Here is a 27,803-nt window from a genome sequence, read left to right on the forward strand (position 1 = left end):
ATCAGAATGAAGTGGTTAATTTCCATTTACAGTGGTATAGGATCAATACATATAACCTTTATGTTTCTTTCTATTTTATGTGCCAGCTAGATCTTAAGCTTCATGGGGAGGGTGTCCTAATTTTTGTGTATTCCAAAGCAGTTAGCATGGGGCATGAGCCTCTGGCAGAGACGGTTAGAATGCGGGGCCTGAGCAGTTTGGTTGGGGGGCCATGGAGACAGTGGAATGTTAGGTGTGGAGTCGGTGGGCGTGGAGTTGGAGGGTGTGGAGTTGGTGGTGCGGAGTCGGTGTGAACTATCAGTGTGTGAAGAGTCGGTGTGAAGAGTTGGAGTCAGAAGAGTCGGTGGTCGTAGAGTCGGTCAGTGCAGAGCCTCTTCCTGTGTGAGAAGGGACTGTCCCTGCCTCCCCCTCGGGGCTCTTGTGAGGAGTGAATGTGCAAGGACAGAGGGCACCTGGCGCAGGGCCGGGGATGGGCAGAGAGACGGTGCCCAGGTGACTCCCGAGTCTGTGAGCAAACCCTTCCCGCTGCCAGGCTTTGACCAGAACCGTGTCCACTGGCGGCAGGTCCACGGCTTCCCTTCTACCAAGAACCTTGGGTTCTGGCCGGTGCGGGAAAGGGAACACGAGATGGAAAAGCAGGAGCGACCGCCCACGCCCAGTTGTTAGAACCGTGCGTGGGGCCGGCCTGGGGAAACTGCCACCGAGAGCAAGGGACACGTCGGGTGCATGCGTGTTCCCAAACTGTGAAGGCGCTGGGGGCAGACTCAGCCCTAGGACACCAGTGGTTCTGGGAGGGCTCCTGGGCGGGAGCAGAGATGAGGGGAAAGAGCTGACCGGCTCCGCGTGTGTGCTGGGCCCTGGGACCGGAATAGGCCCCGCGGACTCCTCCCCTGAGGGGGCCTGCGAGGGACCAGCCATGCGTCCCGCACCCAGCATGTGCCTGACACCCAGGGGCCCACAGTGCTGTTTGCTGTGCCTCAGCCCTCATTTCCGGGAAACTGCCCAGAGCTGTTGGTTTTCCAAGAGGCTGTGTGTGACCTGTTCACATGGCAACTGGGTGTTGAACAGAAACTCACCGGAACGAACAGCCATTTATTTCCAGCTCCCAGATCAGCGGAGTGACCGTGGAATTGAGAGGCCGAGGCTCAGCCCTCACACCCGGGATAGATCTTAGCCCCACCCCTTCCTTGTTAGGGAAACGGGCTCAGGGAAGTCCCGCACCTGTCAGCAGGTGTGCTCGTCCAACCAGACGAGGCTGTACATGTCAGACACTCTCAAATCCTGTGTACAACAGATGGGGGCAGCTTTAGGTTTATGTGGTGCCCTTCTCTGATTTTCTGCTACTGGGCTGGGGCTGCTGCCGACACAGTGACCTGCTGCCAGCGAAGAGTCATATGCTAAGCTCAGTGGCTTAAGTGGGCAGCAGTGAAGGCCCTCAAAAGAGACAGGGCCTGCCCGACTGGGCCAATGCCCAGGTCGTGGGCTCCATGCCCAGGGGTGGCTTGTGGGAAGCAGGCGATCAATGATTCTCTCTCATCACTGATGTGTCTATCTCTCCCTCTCCTTTCCTCTCTGAGATCAATAAAAGTATATTTAAAATATATATATATATATATATATATATATATATATATATATATATATATATATATACTAGCGGCCCAGTGCACGAATTTGTGCACCATTGGGGTCCCTTGGCCTGGCCTGCTGGAATTCGGCTGAAACTGGCTCTCTGACAGCCCCTGAGGAGTCCCGGATTGTGAGAGGGCATAGGCAAGGCAGTGGGACTCCATTGGTGTATGATCAGGGCGGGGAGGGACACAGGAGGTTGGCTAGTGGTGGGGGACCATGGGAGGGCCCCAGGGCATGTCAGGCCTGTCTAGTTCAGTCCCAATCAGCCAGACCCCAGCAGCAAGCCAACCTGCCAGTTGCAGCGTCTGCCAGTTGCAGTGGTCAGTGCACGTCATAGCAAGCTGTTGAGTGGCCTTAGCATATCATTCGTGTATTATGCTTTCATTGGTTGAATGGATGACCGGACACTTAGCATATTAGGCTTTTATTCTATAGGATGTTAAAAAAACCAAACAAACTGATAGGGCCTGACTGCTGTGTTGCTTTCTGTAAGGATGGATGTAGGTGGGTGACTGGCAATAAGGGTCTCTGCTGGCAACTAGGATGTGGGCCAAGCTGTGATTTGGGAGTCCCTACGGCCTTTCCAAGACATGGTAAACCAGCTAAGGGGCCTGAGAGCCGCCCGTCCTCCTATCACCTGCTTTACAGCCCTGTGCTGTGCGTCACTTTGCTCTGACACCACTGAGGCCTCATGGGTCTTCATCACCTACCACTGGGTCAGCATGTCTTTTAGTGGGTGTAGGTCTCCCAGCGGGACCCTGTGTTGGAGTCCCTTCTGTGCAGCTGTGCTCTAGGAAGTGAGCAGGTGCATGGAGGCCCTTCATCCTGGGGAGTGAGGGTAGCTGCACTGGGGCGGGGCAGGCCAGCGGGTTCCATGGTGCGCATCCTCACCCCACCCCTCTTCCTGCACTAGGATCGTGGACACATCCCCCAGCAGTTCCTTGAGGAGCTGCTGGGGGACATCATGGCCCTCGAGGCTGAACAGGTCCAGAGGAGGAACCAGCCCGCCCACCTGAGCTGGGAGCTGGAGCTGCTGATAGAAGGTAGGCAGCAGCCCCTGGCGCCGGGGAGCCAGCCTGGCTGTGGCTTCTCCCTCACCCAGGGAGCTGAGCCCTTGGCTCTGAATCTCCTGGGTCAGCCCACCCTCAGCCCAAGTCAGTAGGGTGTGATTCAGGGGCCATTTGGGACCGTTTCATTGCCATTCTCCCCAAGGGGAACATGAGGGGCCTGGCAGCCTTGAAGTCAGGACATGAACTACAAGTAAGTGTTGCCAGATTTCTCAGCGCCCGTGCGGACAGTCCCGGGAGCTTCCAGATGACAGCACGCTGACCCCAGAGGCTGTCTTAGATCTGTCCGTGGGGGATTGAAAGCTCTGGATGGCAGGGGCTTCCCCAGTGCCCACTGACCTGCATTAGAACAGAGGCCTGGGCTGATGGCCTCCGTTCCTGTCATCCCCGGGCAGATGGGTGCCGTCTGCTCTCTGTCTCCCTGGGCAGGGGCTGCTCAGTGACCTCTCCTCCCGAAGGACCTCACCCACGGGTGGCAAGTACTCGACACACGCGCCCCCGATCCTCTACCCCCCGCAGGCCTACTGGCCAATTACCGTGCCTCCCACTCCCCAGCTGAGCCCCCCAGACCCCCGCACTCTGACGGCTGGCCCGGACCAGCCATGTCTTTGCCGACTCTGTGAGTCTCTGAAATCCTTGACTTGACGGTCAGGTTAGAACTTGGCAAGAAGTGGTTCCAGCAGTTCCACCGTCTGGAACTTCTGCGTTGGCCTCTCCACGGTCACCTGCCTTCTTCTTAAGCTCTGGGTGGCTCCCCTGCCGGACCCAGCTGAGCCAGCACAGGGGCCACAACCAACAGCGACAGCAGCTTGTGAACGACACCCAGCTGACCATCCCCGGCCCTCACACCTAGGCCTCGGGGTCGGGGGGTGGCCGTCTGGGTGGATGGTCCTCTGTGGCAGAGCCAGGATTAGAACCAGCTGCGGTTCTTCTTGTGACATTAGAATGCCTCCATTTCCGGTTAGCTGCACTGTATTACCCTTTAAGTTCACTGTTTTCATTTATTAATTTTTATTTTACTATATATATAAATATATAGTATATTTTAACTGAATTCAGAGAAGAAGGCTGAGGGTGAGAGAAACATCAGTGATGAAAGAGAATCATTAATTGGCTGCTTCCTGCACACCCCCCACCGGGAATTGAGTCTGTAACCCGGGTATGTGCCCTTGACCAGAATGGAGCCCAGAACCCTTCAGTCCATAGAGTGATGCTCTACCCACTGAGCCCAACCGGCTAGGGCTATTTTAATTTTGCTTAATCCTCACCTGAGGATTTTTTTTTTCATTGATTTTTGGAGAGAATAGAGGGGAACAAAGGGTTGGGGGGAAGAGAGAGATACATCAATGAGAGAGACATCAATATGAGAGACACATTGATTGTTTGCCATCCAGCACACGCCCCCAGTGGGCCCAGGGATAAAACTGCAACCCAGGTACAAGCCCTTGACCCAGAATCAAACCCTTGACCCTTCAGTGCTTGGGCCACTGCTCTAACCGCTGGGGCACACCAGCCAGTGTCCACTCTTTTCCATCCACATGGCCCACTGGGCCCACCCTGTTCCCCCCCTCACCCAGATTCCTCAGTGCCAGGAAGGGGCTAAGTCTGCCCGCCTGTCTCACCTATTGGGAGCTCCAGCGGGAAATGAGGAGGTCCTGACTCTCCCTGACATGGCCCTGGGATGCACAATGGCCAGCACCCCTAGATGAGCACAGCACCTCTCCCGGTGCCTCCCAGTGACGCAGAGTGGAGGCTGCATGTGAGGTTCTGTTTCCCGAGAGGCTAGTGCGGGTTTCTGCCCCAAGGAACGCTTCTCCCGTCCCTGGGTCTGTGGGAATGAACTGCCAATGGTGCCCCACGCCCTGAGGCCGCATGCGATGATCCTGGTGCTGGCGATGCAGATTCGCGGGGAACCTGGTGCTGAACCCCAAGTGAACGGCCGCTTCCCCGGCTGGAGGGGCAGTGGGGGTTGGCAGTGTCCTAACCCTCTACTCCTAATAGGACAAAGCGCTGGAGTCGAGCCAGAGCCTTCCTCAAATTCTTCCAACGCCAGAGAGACGGCTCACGAGGACAAGCCAGGTCACCCGCAGACAGCCTTCCTGGGCGCCCGGAGGCCACCCCCTCGTGCTCATACTGGGCGGAGAAGGGAGACGCCCGCAGTGGGCCCCCACCAAAAGGTAGGAGGGGCTGGCCTGGCTGCAGGAGGGCCGTGAAGGGGAGGATCTCAGGCCTTCCTCGAGGTCAGGGCAGAATCGACGAGATGCGAGCTGGGTGCGCACACGTGTGCTTGGAGCCTGAAGGGGGCTCCGCACGCCCCCGTCTACCCCCTGAGGTGTGTGAACACCCAAGCAGAACATGGAAGCCCACGTCACTGTGGTGGCAGTTTCATCCAGAACCATTTAGCTCCTTCAGCATGAGGAGCCTCCCCATCACGTACACTGTGGTGGGTCCTGGAATATCCAGAGCGGATCTCCAGACAGTTACCGCGGAGACACGCTCAGGAGAGGATGTGTTTGGGGCTCCTTGTCTCTGCCAGCCTCGGAGTAGCCATTTCTGTAGGGAGAGCCCCCATATACCACGTCCTGGACATCTGCCAGCCTTCAGCCAGGCTCGGGCTCTGCTCTCTCTGTTGCTCTGAGAAGTCGGTGTGGTTCTCTTCTCCCACCCGACCTGGCCCTGAGTCCTCCCACCAGGGGGCGCTGGACCTGCTCATTGAGGGCTGTGATGGGAGGGAGCCATTGGGTCCACAGTGGATTTGTAGCCGCATGTGCTGCCTGTGTTTCCTGGGATCTAAGAGGCTGTCAGCTGTCAGCTGCCCGATTTTGTGCTCATAGAAAGAAAGTGATCGGGTGGTGGCAGGGAGGGTTTTGTCAGAATCGCCACCAGCCGACAGTGACTGGGAGGGATGCTCCAAGCTGCACCCTGATTTCAGAGATGGAAGGTTGCGGGGGGGGGGGGGGGTTCCTCTTAGAACCAATTAAACAAAGCCATCGACTGAAAGGTGGTTTAGTTTTCACATTCACTTTGAAATATCATTTTATTGATTATTTGCCTATAAACCTGCCAAACATGCCCCCTGAGGAAGTTAAAAATTTGATGAAGGACATTAGGACCTTCTGAAGATGGGGCCAGGCCCAAGACTCGTGGGCTCCCAGGGGCTGGGGTGCCAGGACCTGACAGGACCCGGGGCCGTGACAAGGCGCCTGTGAGTGTGACGGGTGCACCAGCCATTCCGGGTGGCAGTCACCACTGCAAGTCCTGCTGTGTCACTCGAGGTGCAGAAATGAAGTGTGCGCACGCGGACACACTGTCTGGGGGCTGCTGCCTGCGTTCCCGGTCTCACAGGAGGTAAAGTGGGGGAAACGCTCACGTGCAGGTAAATGATCATGAAGCTTACTGCCTTGTTAGCATTGGTTTTCTCCAGAGGGTTCTGTGGCCTCAGGTTTTCATACTGGCTCCTCACACTTTTGGACATGTATCACGTCCACTTGTGTGATTGGCTAAGTTGATGAATGAGCTATAGTCAGCCCAACTGAGTCAGCAAAACCTTCTGAGCAAAAACTGCTTGACAGAACCCCGCTGTGGTTTGGATCCGTGAGTGAGCAGGTCAGGGGCTGCAGTTAGTAACGGCAGCCGTGCGAGGGGGCTTGCTGGGCTCAGCAGCCTTTCGGAAGTTGACCCACTTTGTCCGTCTCCTTGAGTTCTAGCTGCCGTGGGAGGTCGGCTGCATTCCTGTCCCCCGTTCAGAGCTGGGAGGGGAGCACAGGGATGCTTGACCAGGGTCAGCCTGGCCCAGAGAATCAGTGTTGGAGCTGGGACCCGAACCCGCGTCTGACAGGTTCCGGGGCCCGAACTCTTACCCGCTGTGAGCACTGCCTGCCCTTCAAGCTGCTTTGGTCCCTGAAGATGCTCAACCAACTTGGGGCCCCAGCACTGAGGAGTGGGTCCCTTCTCTGTGGTGTGAGCCGTGCCAGCAGGTGGCGCTGCGGGGGAAGAAATAGCAGAGGTGCCGCTGTGCCCTTGAATCCTCCATCAGGACTGGAGAAATCCCTTCTGTTCACGGACTGACGTGTTGAGGAAGTCACTAGACCAATTGTCTGCTCTCATAAGACTAGAACTTAAAGGCTGTGAGGGCTAAACCAAGAGGAGAGGATGCGGCGCGATCTAACCTGGAAGAATGCTTGAGTTTGAGGGTGTTTTGGTATCAGATAGAGGTAGGTATTTTCGTTATGTGCAAAGTCATCCTGCCATCAGAGGCTGTGAGATGTACCAGAATTCTTAGTGAGCCTGCCCGTTTGTCTCAGTGGTTAGAGCATCGAAGGAACGAAGGGGCGCAACTTAGATTTCCGGTCAAGCGCACGTACCTCGGTCGCAGGGTTGATCCTGGCCGCGGTTGGGGTTTGTGAGAGAGGCAACCAGTGGATGTATCTCTCTCCCATCGATGTTTCCCTCTCTTGCTCTCTCCCTCCCTTCACCTACGTCCTCCCATCCACTCTCTCTCTAAAGACCAATGGAAAAAAATCCTCCCGTGAGGACTTTTTAAAAAGAAGTATTATTACTGAGTAGTTCAGGTGGACTGTTTCACTGCCTGCAGCAGGCCAGAAACATGGCACGAAGTGTTTGGAGAGGAGCAGGAGTTAGTTGTGTGTGAGACAGGATGCCAGGGAGCCTGTCATTAAAATGGATGAGTAAGCGCAGCTGGTGTGGCTCAGTTGGGTGAGCATCGTCCCATGAACCAGGAGATCACCTTCTGATTCCCGGTCAGGGCACACTGGTATGGGCGTGCAGAAGATGGCCGATCCATCTTTCTCATCATTGATGTTTCTATCTCCCTCTCCCTCCCCCTCTCTGAAAATCAATAAAAACACATTGGACGAAAAAGTGGATGAGTAAGGAAAGCTGCCCCCTACATCAATAAACACCCTTGCTTAATAATTTAACCCATGGAAATGGAAAAACAGTCTAAGGCGTGGACTCCTTGAGCAGTACAGAATGCTCCTCTCGTGCTACGTGGAGCCCTGGCTCCAGCTGCCACTCCAACACTTGACTGGCGTCCGAGCAGAAAGGGTTCACGGGGCCCTGATGCTGGTTGTGCTGGGGGAATGTGGCCGTCTCTCCCGGGCTGGACTGGATTCTGATTTCCCAAGTACATTTGGCGAATGTAGCGTCATTTGTCCATTATTCAATTCATTTACTCGCTGTTTTCTGTGTTTTCATCCTTCCTCCCTTGGTTATCCGGATGACAATTTAGCGACGGAACAACGGAAGAGTGCCTTTTGGAGCAGAAAGAAGCATGTCGAGGTCAAAGACAAGCCTCCAGTGGCCAGCTCTGCTTGGTCTAACGTCATGAAATGCTGCATTTAATGCACCCGCCCTCCCCTCCCTAACTGGCCTCTCCCTTTTTTCCGACCCCGAAGATTTATAATCCTTTCCCTTTATCCCTGTCTTGATCATATACCCTTTATTTCTGAAAAATTTTTAAATTTCTTTTAAAAGAACAAAAAAACTCCAACAACAACAACAACAACAAAAGCCCAAGAAAACCAGTTTGCTTGAAAAAAGAAAAATCCTGAACCTAATGGAAACCTCAGTCGCCATGACAACAAAGCAGGAGTCACCATCGCCCTGACTTAGTCGCTTGATGTGTCCCCTACTTGGACTCTTGCACCGGCACTAACTCCTGGGCTGCCACGGCCTGGTCCTCCCTCGGCCTGTCTCCCGGGGGCGCAGTTGGAAACCCGAGGTCTCTCTGGCTTGGCTGTGTCCGCCGCTCTGCTCCTCCAGGTGACGTCACGCAGTGGAGGCCTGATGTCAAAGGGTAAGATTTGGGTGCTTCAATCTTCACGGTGGGTGTGACATTGAGTGGCTGAGGGGCAGGGCAGCAGGTCCTGGGAGAGTGAAGAGGGGCCCGCAATCCCGACAGTGGGTGTGGCTCCGGGCCCACAGCCCCGGGGCTGCCTGAAGCCCGACGCTGTGCAAACAGCCTGTCCTCGTGCTCCCGGAGCTCCACCGCACGCCTGTGCCACTGGGATTGGAGAGCCCATTGCCGGGGTCCAACCCCAGCGGGTCCAGGGGTCCCCAAAGGTGTGGACGGAGTCGGCGAAGAAGGAATGACACGGAGACAGCGTTCAGTTGATCAGCAGCCTAGCCAGGATCTCCAGCCAAGTTCTGGTCTTGATCTCTAGAGAGGTTCTGCTGTTTATTGTTTTGTTACATCTGTATTTATACCAGTTGATTTTAATCCTGTCAATTTCTATTACAAAGGTTAGGGCGTTTCTTATCTCCATTCCAGGGAGTAAAGATTATGTAGCTTAAGCATGATTGTTTGTAGTTGAAGTGATTAACTACCCGCCTGGCACTTAGTTAAGGAGTTTCATCCCCTCCCTAACTTCAGGGAAAAATTCCTACCTGGGGAAACAACCTTTCTAGGAGAGGCATCCCCTCCCTGACTTCAGGGAAAAGTTCCTACCTGGGGAAACAACCTTTCTCGGAGAGGTGACCTTTGTTAAAACACACAGCGCTAAGGGGAGCAAACATATTAAGAACAGTATGCTATATACGCCAGGTCCCTTGAAACATATGCTGTGCAGATGTTTCTTTCCTGCAGCGACTGTGTCAAGCAGCAAGGATGGACCGGCTTCCGGCAGCCCATCGCCTGTCCCACGATGAAGTAGTTGCAGGTCTTTTAGGGGTTTTGCCCTCATGTTTTTTTAAATTAGGATTCTGTTTAGCTTTGACAAGAGTATACGTTCATGGTAGAAAATTCAGAGATTGCAGAAAGCACAAAATACAAGGTAAACCCATGGTGCAGTCAAAGTCACCATGCGGAGAGGAGGACTTCTTAAACAGACGGTTGTTAGGGTGGCAACCGACTTGGTTCTCAAATCCTAAGGGTGCCCTCCTGGACCGTGAGGGCCCGGACCACAGGTGTGGCGTGGTCCTAGGCAGACTCGGGTCAGGGTGCTTTGAAATCAGGGATCTGAGGACAGTGTCTCACAGCAGGTGTGCCCAGGAGTTATGTGTTGGCCTTGTGCCAACATTTGGTGCAGCCTCGTGAGTTGGTCCCCCAAGTTCTCCCAGCTGCTCCGGGCCCGCCCTGTGAGCGATGGGTAGAGTGGAGGCCTCCGCTCAGGCCTGCGGCCAGGGCCGCCCACTCAGACCACAGCCCGCGAGGCGCAGCCCCACCTCTGTCCCTGGGCTCCGGGGGCCCCGCTGCCTCTGCTGCTAGTCCTCGGTGTGGTCGCCCCCCTTGGCCTGGGGTGCTGCAGCCCCATGTCCCACTGTCCTCCTCTGCCCCAGGCCCTGGGGACCCGATACTGAAGGGAGGGGCCCTCCACGGAGGCAGCCTTGACCACTCAGATGCCTCTGCTGACCCAGCACCCGGGCCTGGCGTCCTGACCAAGGGCGCTGAGGGAGCTGGGGCGACGCTAGGCTGTCAACAGGCCAAGCAGGAGCGGAAACTTTGGTCCCGGCCATGTGGCCTGTGCGGGGCACGCCCTGGGAGGGGAGGGCTCTCCGAGAACCCTCCTGCCCTCACTCCGTCCTCTCCATCCTTCCTCTCTTCTCTGTAGGACACTCCCAGGTGCCCGATGACCTGCCAAGGTACCTGCTCAGAAACACCTTCATCTCCTGACCACCAGGGGCCAGGCAGGCGCACCTGCCAGGAGCAAAGGGAGGATGCCTCCCTCTCTGTGCCCGCAGGACTGTCAGCCCCTCCGGCGGAAGCTGCTGAAGGCGGGGCGGTATGTGAAGCCCAACTTGAGACCTGCTGAGCCCGAGGCCCACCCAGTGCGCCCTGAGGCAGCCCTGCCTCCCCAGAGCCTTTCTCTGGGCAGAGCCAGGCCACCCATTCGCCCCTTGCCCCTCCCCCCCCCACCTCCCACACAGCTGCCCGCTGATGCCTGTCCCTAAATAGGGCGGTCAGCCTAGCCTCAGCCCAGCTGCTTGGGACCCGCAGGCCGCAGGCCGGCAAACAGGAGTCACCTGAAGGCGGGGGTTCTGAGGACTCGAGGGGCAGAAACAGCCAGCCACACCCTCTGCCCCAGCTCCTTCACCGCCTGGGTCCCCAGTGCCAACCACTGGACAGGAGGCGCTTCTCACTGGCTCCCCCAAAGGAGGAGAGGCTGGCTCCCCTGCAGCCTCCGCCACGGCCCCCCCACGGCCACGGGAGGTGGCGGCCGCAGCAGCTCCAGCCCCAACACCGCGCAGTGACTGCAGCCCCGGCTGCCAGGACGAGGCCTCAGCCCCGGACGTTTAGGGCGTAAGCTTCTCAGAGCCCGATGGGTCCAGGGCAGGACCACAGAGAGGGGCTCCCTGCCAAGAGCCCACGCAAGTCACCCGACGTGGCTCCCACGCCAACGGGCCCCTGAGAACATCAGTCACAGGAACAACTTAGAGAGCAGGCGGGCGTCACCACAGCTGCGTGGGACCAGCAGGTGGAGCTCAGAGGATGGAGCGTGGCCGTGGGTGACTTCACTCTTGGACCCGCAGCCCCTGAGCCTTCAAACTCCTGACGCCCCTTCTGACCACCAGGGCCCCCTCTCCCATCGGCCTGAGGGGCCGGGAGCGACTTTGGAACGAGGAAGGGTTCCCCCCGCTGCTCCCACCTTTCGGTTAGTGAACGGGCTGTGCCGGACCCCAGGGTCACACTCCCACGATGGCTGCACGCGTCTGACCCTCCAGAAACTGGTATCTTTGGAACAAATCCACGTTGGCCCGGGGATGCTCACAGTGCAGTGACACCCCCCCCTGAGGCTGACGCTGTGCCCCTTAGAACACGTGTCAGCAACCTGACCTCCATGAAAGCGTCCATGTGTGTGCGGGTGCGGGTGAGCAGGGACACGCAGGCACGCTCTCAGGGCTGGGCCCTGTGGTCCGGAAACTTGACTCCATCTCCAGAAGCCTGGGGCTCCCAGGAGAAGCCCAGACCGGCCAGACGACCATGACCTCGCGGCCCTGGGTGGACCTTGGAGTCGGGCTCACTGTTACCCCAGAGCGTTGCCGAGCCAGGCCTGGGCCCCACACTCCTGAGCCCGGGGCCCGCGGCCTTCCAGGCAGGTGGCCTCAGGCTGTGCCTCTCTCCAGCTGGCTCCTGGGGCCCCGGACCTGCCCCCGGGTTCACTTTTCTACCATCATGGGCTCTACCCCGCCTGGCGCAGAGAAGCCCTGCCCGCCCCCTCCCAGCAGAGGCCACAGTGTGCAGAGGGGAGCGTGTGCGAGAGCGGGTGCGGCCTGATTGGTAACGCGGCTGTAGCCCCCGGTGTCCGCCATCGAGGATGACACCTCGATTCTTTGTTTCTGCGTCACTTCCCGGGATAGAAACCCAGTTTAATACATTCCATACCCGGTGTAGGCCCTCATGAAACATATGTGTTTTGAGGTGTCCCCCTAATGGATGTACCACAGGCTGTCCACCAAATGTACACGCCCTTTAACAGCTGGTAACTCAATTTTCCCTCCTTTTCAGGGTTAGCGGATTTGACGGAATGGGTGAAGCCAGACTGAGCTTGGAACCAAGAGGATGTATCCTCTGGACGTTGTTACGGGGACACATCCAGGATGAAGTGTCTGGTCCCGAACGGGCCCCAGTCCAGGCGTCCAGGGCCGCTGTGGACAGAGGATGCGCAGAAACACCAAACGCAGTGATTCCCGGTGTTTGCGGTTCCGTGGCCTCAGCAGCAGCAGCGCCTGGACCAGAACTGACGCAGCCACGGAGCCGCAAACATCAAGAATCGTTCCTTCGGTTCGGTGTTTGTGCGCACCTCTCTCAATAGCTGCCCTCGATTCCTCGACTGCTGGGTGTTGGGTTCCCTCAACTTGAACTTTCCTGTGTCCCCATAAAAAGCCTCGTGGAGACATGGTCTTCGTTCACATCTTACCGTCTTCACCCATTTCTTCAAATCTGTTCAAACTGAAAAGAAGTGAAAATTAAGTGCGTTATCAGCTGTTAACGTGTCTACATTTTGGGGGGATACTACACGTACTTTCCATGGAGGGAATTTTCCATCACTTGTCTGACCTCTTTGTACCTGTTTTGGGGGACAGCCTGTATTTACATTCAATGGGGACTCATTGTCCACAGCAGCCTGAACTCTCTATACCATTTTTGGGGGACACCTTATATTTACGTTCAGTTGGTGACATTTTCCAGCAGCAGCCTGAACTCTCTATACCGTTTTTGGGGGACACCGTATATTTACGTTCAGTTGGTGACATTTTCCAGCAGCAGCGTGAACTCTCTATACCGTTTTTGGGGGACACCTTATATTTACATTCCTATGGTGGCATTGTCCAGCAGCAGCCTGAACTCTCTATACCGTTTTTGGGGGACACCTTATATTTACATTCCTATGGTGACATTGTCCACAGCAGCCTGAGCTCTCTATACCATTTTTGGGGGACACCTTATATTTACGTTCAGTTGGTGACATTTTCCAGCAGCAGCCTGAACTCTCTATACCATTTTTGGGGGACACCTTATATTTACGTTCAGTTGGTGACATTTTCCAGCAGCAGCCTGAACTCTCTATACCGTTTTTGGGGGACACCTTATATTTACATTCCTATGGTGACATTGTCCAGCAGCAGCCTGAACTCTCTATACCATTTTTGGGGGGACACCTTATATTTACATTCCTATGGTGGCATTGTCCAGCAGCAGCCTGAACTCTCTATACCGTTTTTGGGGGACACCTTATATTTATATTCCTATGGTGTCATTTTTCATCAGCAGCCTGAGCTCTCTCTACCTTTTTGGGGGACACCTTATAGTTACATTCCTATGGTGTCATTTGTCATCAGCAGCCTGAGCTCTCTTTACCTTTTTGGGGGACACCTTATAGTTACATTCCTATGGTGTCATTTGTCATCAGCAGCCTGAGCTCTCTTTACCTTTTTGGGGGACACCTTATAGTTACATTCCTATGCTGTCATTTGTCATCAGCAGCCTGAGCGCTCTCTACCTTTTTGGGGGACACCTTATATTTACATTCCTATGGTGACATTGTCCAGCAGCAGCCTGAACTCTCTATACCATTTTTGGGGGGACACCTTATATTTAGATTCCTATGGTGGCATTGTCCAGCAGCAGCCTGAACTCTCTATACCGTTTTTGGGGGACACCTTATATTTATATTCCTATGGTGTCATTTTTCATCAGCAGCCTGAGCTCTCTCTACCTTTTTGGGGGACACCTTATAGTTACATTCCTATGTTGTCATTTGTCATCAGCAGCCTGAGCTCTCTTTACCTTTTTGGGGGACACCTTATAGTTACATTCCTATGGTGTCATTTGTCATCAGCAGCCTGAGCTCTCTTTACCTTTTTGGGGGACACCTTATAGTTACATTCCTATGCTGTCATTTGTCATCAGCAGCCTGAGCGCTCTCTACCTTTTTGGGGGACACCTTATAGTTACATTCCTATGCTGTCATTTGTCATCAGCAGCCTGAGCTCTCTCTACCTTTTTGGGGGACACCTTATAGTTACATTCCTATGCTGTCATTTGTCATCAGCAGCCTGAGCTCTCTCTACCTTTTTGGGGGACACCTTATAGTTACATTCCTATGCTGTCATTTGTCATCAGCAGCCTGAGCTCTCTTTACCTTTTTGGGGGACACCTTATAGTTACATTCCTATGCTGTCATTTGTCATCAGCAGCCTGAGCTCTCTCTACCTTTTTGGGGGACACCTTATAGTTACATTCCTATGCTGTCATTTGTCATCAGCAGCCTGAACTCTCTTTACCTTTTGGGGGACACCTTATAGTTACATTCCTATGGTGTCATTGTCCATCAGCAGCCTGAGCTCTCTCTACCTTTTTGGGGGACACCTTATAGTTACATTCCTATGCTGTCATTTTTCATCAGCAGCCTGAGCTCTCTCTACCTTTTTGGGGGACACCTTATAGTTACATTCCTATGGTGTCATTTGTCATCAGCAGCCTGAGCTCTCTCTACCTTTTGGGGGACACCTTATAGTTACATTCCTATGGTGACATTGTCCATCAGCAGCCTGAGCGCTCTTTACCTTTTTGGGGGACACCTTATAGTTACATTCCTATGCTGTCATTTGTCATCAGCAGCCTGAGCTCTCTCTACCTTTTTGGGGGACATCTTATAGTTACATTCCTATGGTGTCATTTGTCATCAGCAGCCTGAGCTCTCTCTACCTTTTGGGGGACACCTTATAGTTACATTCCTATGGTGACATTGTCCATCAGCAGCCTGAGCTCTTTACCTTTTGGGGGACACCTTATAGTTACATTCCTATGGTGTCATTTGTCATCAGCAGCCTGAGCTCTCTCTACCTTTTGGGGGACACCTTATATTTACATTCCTATGGTGACATTGTCCATCAGCAGCCTGAGCTCTTTACCTTTTGGGGGACACCTTATAGTTACATTCCTATGGTGTCATTTGTCATCAGCAGCCTGAGCTCTCTCTACCTTTTGGGGGACACCTTATAGTTACATTCCTATGGTGTCATTTGTCATCAGCAGCCTGAGCGCTCTCTACCTTTTGGGGGACAGCCTATATTGACATCAGTTGGCCTCAATCTTTCTCCTTGGGAGTCGCACCTCAAGTGTGTCTATGGCCGGTTTCCTGACACATGGTTTCCGGTTTACTAGGTGCTCTCCTGGGATGGGCTTGGCCTGGGGATGGGGTTCTCGAAAGAGGTTTTCCTTTGGAGTTGATGTGCTGAGAAAGAACTGGGTGTGCAAATGTGTTCTGCCTCGGAGTGCTGTGAGGTGTACGAATTAGCCATTGATGCTGGAACACAAGGATGGGTTTGTAATAAAATGAGTTGGAGTAGAATTGAGTCCTGGATTTCCTCACCGCTCGTCACTGGCAGCGATGCCCGGGCTCCAGGCTCCCCGTGTCCGCCCCCGGGGCCTGGGCCCCTGGAATGCAGACCTCCCTGGGCCAGGAGGCCAGAGAAGGGGAAGCCAGGTTTCCTGTTTCCCAGGCAGCCGCTCTTCCCAGGCCTTGGTGTATTTTAAGTCCCTCTAAGTGGAATCCCATTTTGATTTGGGATTTCTATCACAGCAGGAGCTCAGCTTAAACTGATCCTTGGGTTTTCCGAGGCCACTCAGCCAGGAAGAGGCCGAGGAGGGAGGAGGCCTGCAGGTGAAGATCCCCCCTGACCTGACCTCATGGCGGCCCGTCCAGCTGCCGCCTGCGTGTCCCTCCTCCCTCACCAGCCTCTTCTGTAAGGTGCCTCCTGTGGCCTCCTTTCCCCTTCTTTCCAAGGCCCTGCCCCTGGGGGAGCTGCCCCCTCTGCGAGCTGCCCTCCCCAAAGATGGGAGTGATTGGCTCCAGAGTGATTAGCAACAGGAGTGCTCAAAGGCTGTGGGTAAAAAGCAAACTGGTTAATGTAAACTACTGCAAAACGAGGAAAAGGGCCCTGGCCGGTGTGGCTCAGTGGCTAGAGCGTCGGCCTGCGTACTGAAGGGTGGCGGGTTCGATTCTGGTCAAGGGCACATGCCTGGGTTGTGGGCTCGATCCCCAGTTGGGGGCGCGCTGGAGGCAGCTGATCAATGGTTCTCTCTCATCATTGATGTTTCTATCTCCCTCTCCCTTCCTCCCTGAAATCAATAAAAATATATTTTAAAAAGGGGGGGGAGTAGGGAAAATCTATTTGGAAATCGCTTAGACGTAGAATTGGTTAAACTCTCAATGTGGTGGGACAGGGTCTACTCTACACTGTGTCCTGGATGATGCTTCTCCAACTCCGGGGTACCCCGTACCCGGAGTGCAGGGAACAGGCAAGCGGGGGCCTCCATCTCCCAGCTTCCCAGGCCATTCCCAGGCCCCGGAGGCTCGAGATCAGGTCGAGCGGAGGAATGTTCCCAGGGAAACAGCACGTCCCCACATGAGGAAAAATGTCCCGTCTGGATAGCACTTCACTTTATGGGCACACATGGGAGCCCATGCAAAGCATCGCTGTCTCAGGGGGAAAGTGGGTGCTGGTGTTTCCCATCATGCTTTGCTTTATCCCTGTCCTAGTCCAGGGTTAGAAAGACAGGCCAGGGCCGGGTCACAGATCCTGTGAGGTGGTACAGCTTCCACACCCAGGTGTGATCCAAGGTGCACCCGGCCAGCGTGGCTCAGTGGTTGAGCATCGATCCATGAACCAGGAGGTCACGGTTCGATTCCCAATGAGGGCACAAGCCCAGGTTGCGGCTCAATCCCCAGTGGGGCAGGGGAAGGGACGGGAGGGGAGGGGGGGGCGTCCAGGAGGCAGTTGATCAATGATTCTCTCATCATTGATGCTTTTATCTGTTCCTCTCCCTTCCTCTCTGACATCACACAGCTGGGCTCACTCAGGCCCAATCCGGGCCTCCGAGGGGATGTCGGGAGCCCGGGCTCCTGGGTGCCGGCCGTGCCCGGCCATGGCCGTACCTGGTGTGCCCAGCTCCGTGCTGTGCAGGGCACCGGGGCACCCGGCCCAAAGGTCTGGTCCTGGAGGAGCCAGAGCACAGAGACCCGCAGAGGCCTGGCCAGCACCTGTGACGCCACCCCCACCCGCCTGGCCCACGGCTCACTCTCCCTGGGCCTGCTCGGGTCTCTGTCCTCCTTCGGGGAAGCCCCGTGGGCCCAGGGGAGGGCCCTGCCCCCTGCCCCCTGCCCCCTGCTCTCTCCCACCGCTGGGCCCTGAGCGCAGACCTGCTGTTTGCTGGACGCGCTGTCACTGCTGGGCTCCACTGCCTCTCACCTGAGGGGTTTTCCTTGTGTGTCCTGGGACCTCTCTACAGCGGCTCCCGAAAGAACTCGGGTCTAAAACAGATCACGCTCTTCAGACCAGCTGTCAGAGCCAGCGCCCCGGTGCAGGGCCAGCGCTGGCAGGAGAACCCCACGCAGGGAGGGGCCGCGCCGCCCCCAGGAGGGGGGCAGCAAACTCGCCCTCCTCCCTCCCTGCACCTGTTGGGGCTGGAGGCCAGGCGGTACCTAGACTGCGGTCCCGGGGCCTCGTTTCTGCCACCCGCTGAGCAGGTGAGCCAGGCCGACTCTGCAGCCTCCCTCCGTCATCGCGCAAACACGGGGTGAGCTCTCTGCTCAGACCTGCACCCGCAGTGCCTCGCCTCTGGCCCCAGCAGGTCACCGGTTTCTCTCCTCCAAGGTCCCATTCCTGACCCCCGACATCATTTCCAAAAGTAAACGGTTTGCCCATAAGATCATGTCTCATGTCATAGATTCTGCTTTTGGAGGGAACGTAAATTAAGAGAGCTGGGCCTCGCTGGTGTAGCTCAATGTTTGAGCATCAACCCAGGAACCAAGAGGTCACCGGTTCGACTCCTGGTCAGGGCACATGTCCGGGTTGGGGGCTTGACCCCCTGTAGAAGCTGTGCAGGAGGCAGCCGATTGATGATATTTCTCTCTCCTTGATGTTTCTATCCCTCTCCCTCTCTCTCTAAAAAAAAAAAAAAATCAGGAAAAACATTTTTTTTAAAAAAAGAGTTAGGCCCTAGCCAGTTTGGCTCAGTGGATAGTGTTGGCCGGAGGACCAAAGGGTCTCAGGTTCGATTCCGGGCAAGGGCATGTACCTCGGTTGCAGGCTCTTCCCCGATCAAGGCCCTGGCCAGGGCTGGTGCAGGAGGCAACCAAGGCTGGGTGTCTCTCACATCGATGTTTCTCTGTCTCTCCCTCTCTCGTCCACTCTCCCTAAAAATCAATGGGGAAATATCCTTGGGTGAGGATTCACAACAACAACAAATTATTTCTTTAAACAACTAACGCGTAATGACTTCACATCTCTGCTCAGGCCCGGCCCTGCCTTCCTGCACGAGCTTGCACGGCCGGGGCCTCCACGGCGCTGGCTCCCAGGGCTTCCCCGCTGCGTTCCGCTGCGTCCCCTCCGCAGTCACCCGTGGGAGCTGCGGAAGCCGGGCCTGAGCCGCGCTTCTCCGGGGTGTCTGCCGCCGCGTCTTTTCCAATCGGCTTTCAGTTCGTTACGTGGCGGGCAGAGCCCGGCAGGGCCCTCCGTTTAGAAGCCGGTGTGGGCTGTGCTGGCCGCGGGCTCATACTCCACGGGAGAGACTGGTGCCCCAGGGAAGATGCAGCCTCGGCCCTTGGACTTCACCTCCGGCCTGTGCTGCCAGAGGCGGGGGTTCCGGCTGGGTCAGCGGCGGAGGGGGTCGGGCAGGGAAAGGGGAAGCTGGGTACCTCCCCTGCAGCCCCCACCCCGCCCTCAAGTCCTAAGGCACCTGCTGCCAGAGAAGAGGTGGGGTTTCCTCGGGTGACCAATCCCAGGACTCTCTGCCCAGCCCCCTGTCCCCGCCCCGGCCTCCCCACCCCCAGCCTCCCCACCCCCCGGCGCTCACCTTCACGCACAGGTGCACTCTTCAAGGCGAAGGGAGCAGGTGGATGGTGAGTTACGCTCTAGGCCAGGAGGCCGGTGGAAAGCAGGGCGGGTCCTGGGGGCGGTGAAGTGTGAATGACCTTTTAGCAAAGTCCCCTGGGCCTGCGCAGCCACGAGAGGGGCTGGGGGGAGGCAGAGCGAGGGGAAGGAGGGACGGAGGGACGGCACAGGAGGGGCCTTCCTCTGAAGCTCCCTCCAGGTTCCCCCTTTCTGGGCCTCCCCCTCTCTGGGCCTCCCCCTCTCTGGGCCTCCCCCTCTCTGGGGCCTCCCTGCCTGGAGAGGGCCCAGCTGTGCAGCCAGTCAGGCCTGACCTTCAGCGAGGCCAGCCTGGCTCCCGGACACCAGGCAGACTCGGGTGGGGAAGGGGTGGGGAAAGCTGCATTCCGGGGCGACGTGGAAGGATCGGGTTACCTTCCTGGGCAGACCCAGGGGCTCTTCTCGGGAGGCGAGCCGGGGCCTGGACGGAGGGCAGCTGCGTCCCAGGACGGTGGGAGGAAGGCCGCGAGGGATCAGAGTCTGGGTTGAGGGGCTGGGGGGTGGGGGCGGAGTACGTGGAGCCTCCAGGCCCGGGGCTGGCAGACACCCGAGAGGGACGAGGGGCGGGGGCGGGGTGAGCCCCAAGCGCGGGGCGCAGATCGGGGCCTGATCTAACGCAGGCGCCCGCCCGCCCGCCTGCGCGGCCCCACCCGGGGCCCCCCTTCCCCGCGTCCCCTCCCCTGCGCTGGGTCCCTCCCCTCCCCCGCCGCCCCCGCCCCGCCCCGCGCGCCATTCCTCGCCTCCCGCCGCCGCGCAGGGCGTGCGCCATGGCCGGCCTGGTGCCGCGACCCGCCAAGGGCTACCGGGTGGTGCTGCTGGGCAGCGCGGCCGTGGGCAAGACGGCGCTGGCCACGCAGTTCGCGTGCGGCCGCTTCCCCGAGCGCTGCGAGCCGGCGGTGGAGGAGCTGTTCAGCAAGCTCATCGAGGTGAACGCGGCGCCCGCGCTGCTGGAGATCGTGGACACGGTGGGCGCCGAGCACCTGGTCACGCTCCGGGACCTGTACATCCGCAACAGCGACGGCTTCGTGGTGCTGTACAGCGTGCGCAGCGAGGCGTCCTTCGCGGCGGTGCGGCCGCTGCGGGAGCGCATGGGCCGCCTGCGGGGCGCCCGGGCCGTGCCGCTCGTGCTCGTGGGCACCCAGGCCGACCTGGACGCCGAGCGCCAGGTGCTGACGGCGCGGGGCCGCGCGCTGGCCCGCGAGTGGCGCTGCCCGTTCCTGGAGGTCACGGCCAAGAGCAAGCGGATGGTGGACCAGGTGTTCACGCAGGTGGTGCGCGAGATGGAGGCCCTGGCCCCGCCCGAGGCAGAGGCCCGCGCGGCGCCCGCGCGCGCCCCGGGGCCGGGGCCGTCGGAGAGGTTCATCGGCTAATGCGCGGCGGCGAAGCCCGGAGCCCGCACCCGCCTGTGGAGCCGTCCAGCCGCCTCCGAGCGGCTCCTGCGGGAGCGGAAGCCTGGCCCGCCCCGCGCGCTTCGGGACCCTCGGGGAACCCTCTGCAGCTGTTTTCCCCGACGGACGGCGCTTTGAGAAACCAGCAACCTCACATCCCCCCCACCCCGCCCCCCTGTGGAGAGCGCGCCAGCCTTTTCTTCCCGCCGCGGTCCTTACAGAGGTGTTTTTTTTAAAAAAAAATCCACATCAGACATTTGAAATTGGTCGAGGACGTGAGCTAGCGGTTAGCTTTCGATTCAGTGAGGCCTGGCCCCCCTCGTTTAAGGCCTTGCGTTGCAGAGTGAGGTTCCCCTGTGTCTCTAAATATAGTTCTGAGGCCGGGCGGCTGGAGAGGGATAGTGGGGGGGCGGGGGGGCGGGGGGGCGAGCTGCCCTCACACAACGGGCTCAGAGCTGCCTTGTTCTCCAGCTGAAGGAGCAGCAACGACTTGAGAAGCTGGTGGTTTCGCTGTTTGCGTTTCCAACACCTGAAGCTGCAGTTGGGGCAGTTTCCACGCTGCCTCTGCTTCTCTTATTTTCCGGGAAATGGTTGGTCACTGGAGGGAGGTGGCCCTGTGTGTTTTTGCAAAAATTCTCTCCGCCGCGGTGCCTATTCTCTGTTCGGCTGCAGGACAGTATGTGTGTGAGTAACGGGACACCGACGCCCACAGAGAAGCAGAACATGCGGTCCCGGGTCTGACCTCCGCCCTCGAGGCCAGAGGCTGCCCTGGCCGGTGCGCAGGCTGTTCTGGAACCTTAAACTGCGACCTTCCGTCCGTCCGTCCGTCCGGCTGCGAGTTGCTTGTGCTTATTCGCGAAGAGAACCCTCTCACCTGCCCCGAGACACACTTTTCAGGTTGAAGGCCTCACCTCGTCATCGGAGCATCTTTCCAGGAGAAATGGACAGGAAAGCCCCACGCCGCCCGCGGCACGTGTAGAGGGAGGCCACAGCGCTCTGAGTGCTGTTTATGTGGCATGTGACATCTGACTGGAGAAAGGGTTTTATCTGAACATGACATTTACATCCATCTGAGAAGCTAGGAGTGCCTGGCAGTTCCCCCAGGAGGGCCGGCTGGGGCATCCCCTGTCCCCTCTCTCCCTCTCCCAGGACATGGGGACATGGGGTGGGGGAGTTGGGACCCAGCTGCCCCACTCCCCTCTCTAGCCCTCTGTCCCCTCACACCCCTCTAGGCCATCATTTCTTACGTATATTTAGTTGATTTCAGGGAGGAGGGGAGAGGGAGAGAGCGATAGAAACATCAATGACGAGAGAGAACCATTGATCAGCTGCCTCCTGCACGCCCCCCCGCCCCCCAATTGGGGATCGAGCCCACAACCTGGGCATGTGTCCTTGACTGGAATCGAACCCGGGACCCTTTAGTCCACAGGCCGGCGCTCTATCCACTGAGCCACACCGGCCAGGGCTGGGCCATCATTCTTCAGGGGACATTTCATAGGGAGGGAAGGGAGGAGGGCTGCGGGCCGGGGCAGGGAAGCACCCTCAGGGCCTGAGCTCCTATGTCCAAAGCTGCCCCTTCTGCCTGCGGGAGCAGACAGGACCGCCGGACGGAGGGACGGACGGACGGACGGGTTGAGCTGCATAGGAAGCAACAGGGAGTGACCAGCACCACCCCCAAGAACCGGAAGCTGGTGACCCCTCCCCGGCCCCTGGCCCCCCCTGCCGAGGCCTCCGGGGTCTTGCCTCCCCCTGGATAACAGGCCCGTCCAGGAAACAGTGTACAAATAGCGATTCTCCCGCTAGGCTCCCGGGACCACCTGGGTCCCTCCCACTCAGACCCGCATTTCAGCTCAGAGCGCAGGGCTGCTCCTGGCTGGCGGGGCCACATGACGAGTGACCGGGCCCACATGCTCCGCCGCTGTGACCTCGGGAGCCTGTATGAAGCTGCCTTCTGAGTGTGTCTGCAGACACGTGCACACATGCTCACGCACGCACTTACCAATATACACACAATAAAAAACCCACTAGCACACACTGCGATTTCTTTCTCTTCTTACTGCTAATGTGTAACTCCGTGTGTTACACACGGGTTGCCCGCAGTTCCTCTGCAGTCACCTCAGTCCTACATGCCCTGAGCAGCAGAGCCCCGCTTGTCAGGGGGGACCCAGGAGAGGACCCGAAGCCCTCAGGTGAGGCCCTGAGACCCCCCATTGAGGCCTTGACACCCCAGCTAAGGGCCCTGACACCTCCCAGGTGAGGGCCCTGAGACCCCCCAGGTGAGGCCTTGACACCCCCAGCTAAGGGCCCTGACACCCCCCAGGTGAGGCCCTGAGACCCCCCAGGTGAGGGCCCTGAGACCTCCCAGGTGAGGACCTGAGACCCCTCAGATAAGGACTCTGAGACCCGCCAGATGAGGGCCCTGAGACCCCCCAGGTGAGGACCTGAGACCCCCCCAGATGAGGGCCCTGAGACGCCCCAGGTGAGGACCCTGAGACCCCCAGATAAGGACCCTGAGACCCCCCCAGGTGAGGACCTGAGACCCCCAGAAAAGGACCCTGAGACCCCCCAGGTGAGGACCTGAGACCCCCCAGGTGAGGGCCCGGAGACCCGCAGGTGAGGACCTGTGAAATCGGGCGGCTAGCTTGTCAGCTGGGAGGTGGTTGGGGTCTCACCCTTCGTGGTGATGCTGGCATCGGCTCCGTGCACGCTCAGCATAACCAGGAAATGGGTGCTGGTTCCCGAGTGGCATGGCGTTCACATGGCCACTCGCAGGTGGGCACGGCAGCAGCTCTTGCCGCCATGGCTGTGATGCCGGTGTGTGCGCAGATGCTGTGGGTGGCGGGTGTGAATGACGCCCCATTCCTCCCTGTGACATGCCGCTCGCTCTGCCAGCTTTGAAATTATGTGCCGCCCTTTTCTTCGTGGCTCTGGGGTCTCACACAGCCCCTGTGGCGGGCAGCCTGAGACCCGAGGGCCCTGCCTCCTGGCGTGGTTCCCGCCCCTCGGTGTGGCAGGACCTGGTTACTCTGCTAGGGAATATAACATGCCCAGGTGAGGGCATGGCACCCCCAGGTGACATCCCAAAGCACTGACCCCCGAGTTACCGCCTCTCAGCCTCAGTCCAGGCTGAGGAAAGCAAGCTGCCCATCTGTGAGGTCAGGGCTGGCTCTGCCCTCCTCGTAGACATCTGTCCCCACCCCACGTCTTCACATCTGTCCTCTGCATGTCTTTGTCCCAATCTCTTCTTAGAAATACAGCTATCACCCTGGCTGGTGTTTCTCAGTGGGTAGAGCACCTGCCTGAGGACTGAAGGGTCCTGGGTTCAATTCCGGTCAAGGGCATGTACCTCGGTTGCGGGCACATCCCCAGTAGGAGATGTGCAGGAGGCAGCTAATCGATGTTTCTCTCTCATCAATGTTTCTAGCTCTCTATCTCTCTCCCTTCCTCTCTGTGAAGAATCAATAAAATATATTTAAAAATAAAAATAGAGTTTTCAATAAAAACATATTTTGAAAATTAACAAATGAAAGGTCAGTGTTAAAATTCTGGCAATATCCCAGAAATTACGCATGCCCTTAGCGACAAGGTAAACGTACACGTTTAAGCTGCGTGCTCACCTAAGAGTGTGAGACGGTTCGCAGGTTTCAAGCTGCTCAGCGAGGGCCTCAGCGGGAAGTCCGCGTCTCCTCCACGCGTTTTCCTGGCGGCTTCTTGAGGTCACCGGGTGTTGAGTGGGTCCGAAGGCTCTGCAGTCACCCGGCTCCTAAATCACCACCTCAGGAGGCCAGGGGAGGGGAAGGGACGTGCCCAGGACAGAACATCCTGTCCCCCCACTAGGGGGCAGAGCCGGCTCAGGGGAGGAGGAGCTGCTGGTTGTGGAACCTTCCAGGGCGAGGTGTCCAGACAGGGTCTGCAACCACCCAGAGCCCACGGCAAAGCCTAGGTGGCCGGGGTCCCAGGGACCTGCTCTCCAAGGCTCCCCTGGGGTAGGGGTCCCCCTCCCAAGAGCTTGCTCTGTGGCCATGGTTTCTGTTGCCTCATAGTGTCCAGGACACTCACTTGAGGCTGTGTCCCCCCACCGTCCTGCGCAGTCTCCGGGACCATGGAGACCCCCCTGGCGGTGGCCACACCCATCCCCCTTGGCGGTCCTGGCCCGAGGCTGGCACGCCTGTCCCAGGATGTGGGGAGCTTGTGGCCTTTGGAGGACCCTGGGCTGCATCAGCACCAGAGCACACAGGGAGGGCTGGGCAGTCTGCACCCCACACCCCGATCCCCACAATCAGGTGATCAGGGGTCAGGGGTGAGTGATGTGGACAGGGGGCACGGGATGAATGCCAGCAGGACAACTTTTTTGTATATATACTAGAAGCCCGGTGCACGAAATTCATGCAAGGGGTTTGACACCACCACCACCACCCCACCCCACCCCCGCCACCCGCCATGGTGGCTGCCTCTGCCTTGGCCCCAGCTACCGCAGCGTCATCCAGAAGGTCATCCTGAAGGATGTCTGGTCTAACTAGCATATTATGCTTTCACTATTATAGATTAGAGGCCCAGTGCTGTGCACCAGTGGGGTCCCTCAGCCTGGCCTGCAGGTATCAGGCCAAAACCGGCTCTCCGACATCTCCTGAGGGGTCCCGGATTGCGAGAGGGCGCAGGCCAGGCCATGCACTGGGACTCTAGTATGCATATAAGATCTTTGGTTAATCTCTTCCTGCCCTCTCCCCTCCCCCCTCCCCCCCTACTTCCCCCTTCTCTCTGAGATTCATCAATCTGTTCCATGTTTCCATGCCTGTGGTTTCTGCTCCTGCATTGACTGTCTGCCCCCTGGTGGTCAGTGTGCGTCATAGCTACTGGTCGGCTGGTCACTTAGACTTTTATATATATAGATATATATTTTTTAAAATATATTTTTATTGATTTCAGAGAGGAAGGGAGAGGGAGAGATAGAAACATCAATGCTGAGAATCATTGATTGGGTGCCTCCTGCACGCCCCTTACTGGGGATTGAGCCCAAAATCGGGCATGTGCCCTTGACTGGAATCAAACCTGGGACCCTTCAGTCCGTAAGCTGGTGCTTTATCGACTGAGCTGAGTTGGCCAGGTCAGGACAGCTTCTTGTTAAAACTAATCTCAAGTCCCCAGGCAGCTCACCCTGCAGAAGGGTCTGGAACAATCCTTGGATTGCTTTAGAAGAATAAGAGTTCCCCTTTCTCCTGTTCTTCCAAATCCCACCTCCAAGTGGTGGGGCCTGGGTGCCAGGGAACTCAGGGCAGGATGGGCAGACGCTGTGGGGAGCTGAGGCAGAGCCCCTCGCTGGGCTGGGGAGGACTAAGGACACAGAGGGTGGAGGTCAAGGCGACAAGAGGGTCTGGGGGACAGTTTCTGCCGTTGAAGCTTCTGGCTCTGCCACCCTGAGAAACAGGAGCCCCTCTGCTGGCCCAGCCTGACCCCGTGACCCCAGTGACTGCTTCCTGGGCAAACGCCTGCTTGGGTACGTGGCTGCCCCAGCATGGTCTCCTCCTCTGGGTGGCTCTGCCCAAACCAAGACCAGCTGCTCATAACCGGGCAAGACCAGGCAGTGAGGGCGATGGGATTTCCTGCCTGTCCTGGGGTCCACAGTGCCCCCTCCTCTCCTGGCTCTGCCCTGCAAAACTCCAGGCTGGTCCTTGGCTTTTTGAGGAGGGAAGAGGAGCCCTGTCCTCCCCCTCCCCTCCCTTCTCCCTCCCCTTCTCCCTTCCCCTCCCCTTCCCCCAGGCCCTCATCCCGGACCTTGACTGACTCTTGCAGAATACCTTGTGGAAGGATTGGCCAATCCTGGTGGGAGGAGGCCCAGCCATGCCTTCGGGGGCTGGTCCTGCCTCCTGCTTCATCACACAATCAATATGTCCTTGTTAGGAGTCCCATTTTTTTTGTAAAATCCTAGGCATCCTCTCCTCTGTTTTATAGACTTTAAAAAAAAAAGTTTTCTAGTTCCAAAGCACTTCTTTAGAGATGTCCAAACGAAATAAGGTCCTATATAATAAAAGGGTAATATGCAAATTGACCAAATGGCAGAACGACCAGTCACTATGACACGCACTGACCACCAGGGGGAAGATGCTCAATGCAGGGGCTGCCTCCTGGTGTTCAGTGTGCTCCCACAGAGGGAGCCTGCTCAGCCAGAAGCCCTGAGACAGGCTCACAGTGGGTGAGCGCAGCAGCGGTGGCAGGAGCCTCTCCCACCTCCTCAGCAGCACTAAAGATGTCCGACTGCTGGCTTAGGCCCACTCCCCGTGGGAAGTGGGAGTGGGCCTAAGCCAGCAGTTGGACATCCCCCGAGGGCTCCTGGACTGCAAGAGGGCACAGGCCAGGCTGAGGGAACCTCCTGAGTGCACACATTTTGTGCACCAGACCTCTAGCATCAAAATAAGACATTTAAAATGACTCAACTACTACAGACATGGGTGTGTCTTAAATGCCTTTCCCCATCCTGTTTGTACAAAATGCTGTCTTCTTTTTAAAAACCTGAACAAAGAGTCACCCACACCCCATTCTCAGGATTCTGTGAGCACCCCTCCCTCCCTGTTGGCCCCTCCAGTTCTCTCAGCCCCTTGGGGCACAGGCTGTGCCAGCATTTGGTACAAACACGCATATTCCTGCAGCAACCCTGCTCTAAACTGTCCTCAGACCCGCACTCTCCCTTCCTGCCCTGTCAGGATGCCCCCCACACTGACCAGGACCCGCCCCTCCGGACGGGCCGCCTGCCCTGCGGGTGAGAGTGTTTGCCTTCTTCTCTTTGGCTGGATGTTTGGGGATTTTCCAGTTTCCCTACAAGAGAACCCTGTAGACAGGAGACAGATGGCGGCCCTTTTATTTCTGACATGTGCATTTCCTGAGAGGAGAATTGTCACCTCGGAGATCTGGTTTAAGGCAGTCAAGATTCTCAGCCTCTTCCTTCCCATAAGAGGTCTAGAGGAGGCAGCCCATCTCCTGCCTGTTCGGGAAGTCTCCGGGGGCATGACCATGTCGGAATCCGGAAATGTCATTCCGGGACCCAGTTACCAGGCAACAGCTCTCCGTGGGACCAGCAAGCAGAGGTCCAGGCTTCTGTCTGAAGTTCCTGCAAAAGCCATGGCAGCCAAGATGAAAGTCTTAGAGACATCGCAGGACCTTCTGTTCAAATCATGGACTTTTGTGGAACGGGAACGGCACCGGGACCTGGGCTCAGCTACCTCAGTACTTGAGTTCTGGCTAAGAAAGAATTCAGAGCCAAGACTCCAACGATAAGAGGACATTTATCTAGGAAATCACAGAGGCAGGAGGAGTAACCCCGAGAAGA

The 27,803-nt window shown here is 57.3% G+C and overlaps 1 protein-coding gene across 1 annotated transcript; it reads left to right on the top strand.

The window, feature by feature from the left end:
- Positions 1-19,861: 19,861 nt before the first annotated feature.
- LOC308535526 (ras-related protein Rap-2c-like) lies at positions 19,862-20,464 on the top strand (the record flags this gene model as incomplete). Its single annotated transcript, XM_081114453.1, has 1 exon — positions 19,862-20,464. One exon carries the CDS (start codon positions 19,862-19,864, stop codon positions 20,462-20,464), a length of 603 nt encoding a protein of 200 aa, XP_080970579.1.
- Positions 20,465-27,803: the final 7,339 nt, after the last annotated feature.

Source organism: Myotis nattereri, assembly GCF_964212035.1.
Source record: "Myotis nattereri genome assembly, chromosome: 1".
NCBI lineage: Eukaryota > Metazoa > Chordata > Mammalia > Chiroptera > Vespertilionidae > Myotis > Myotis nattereri.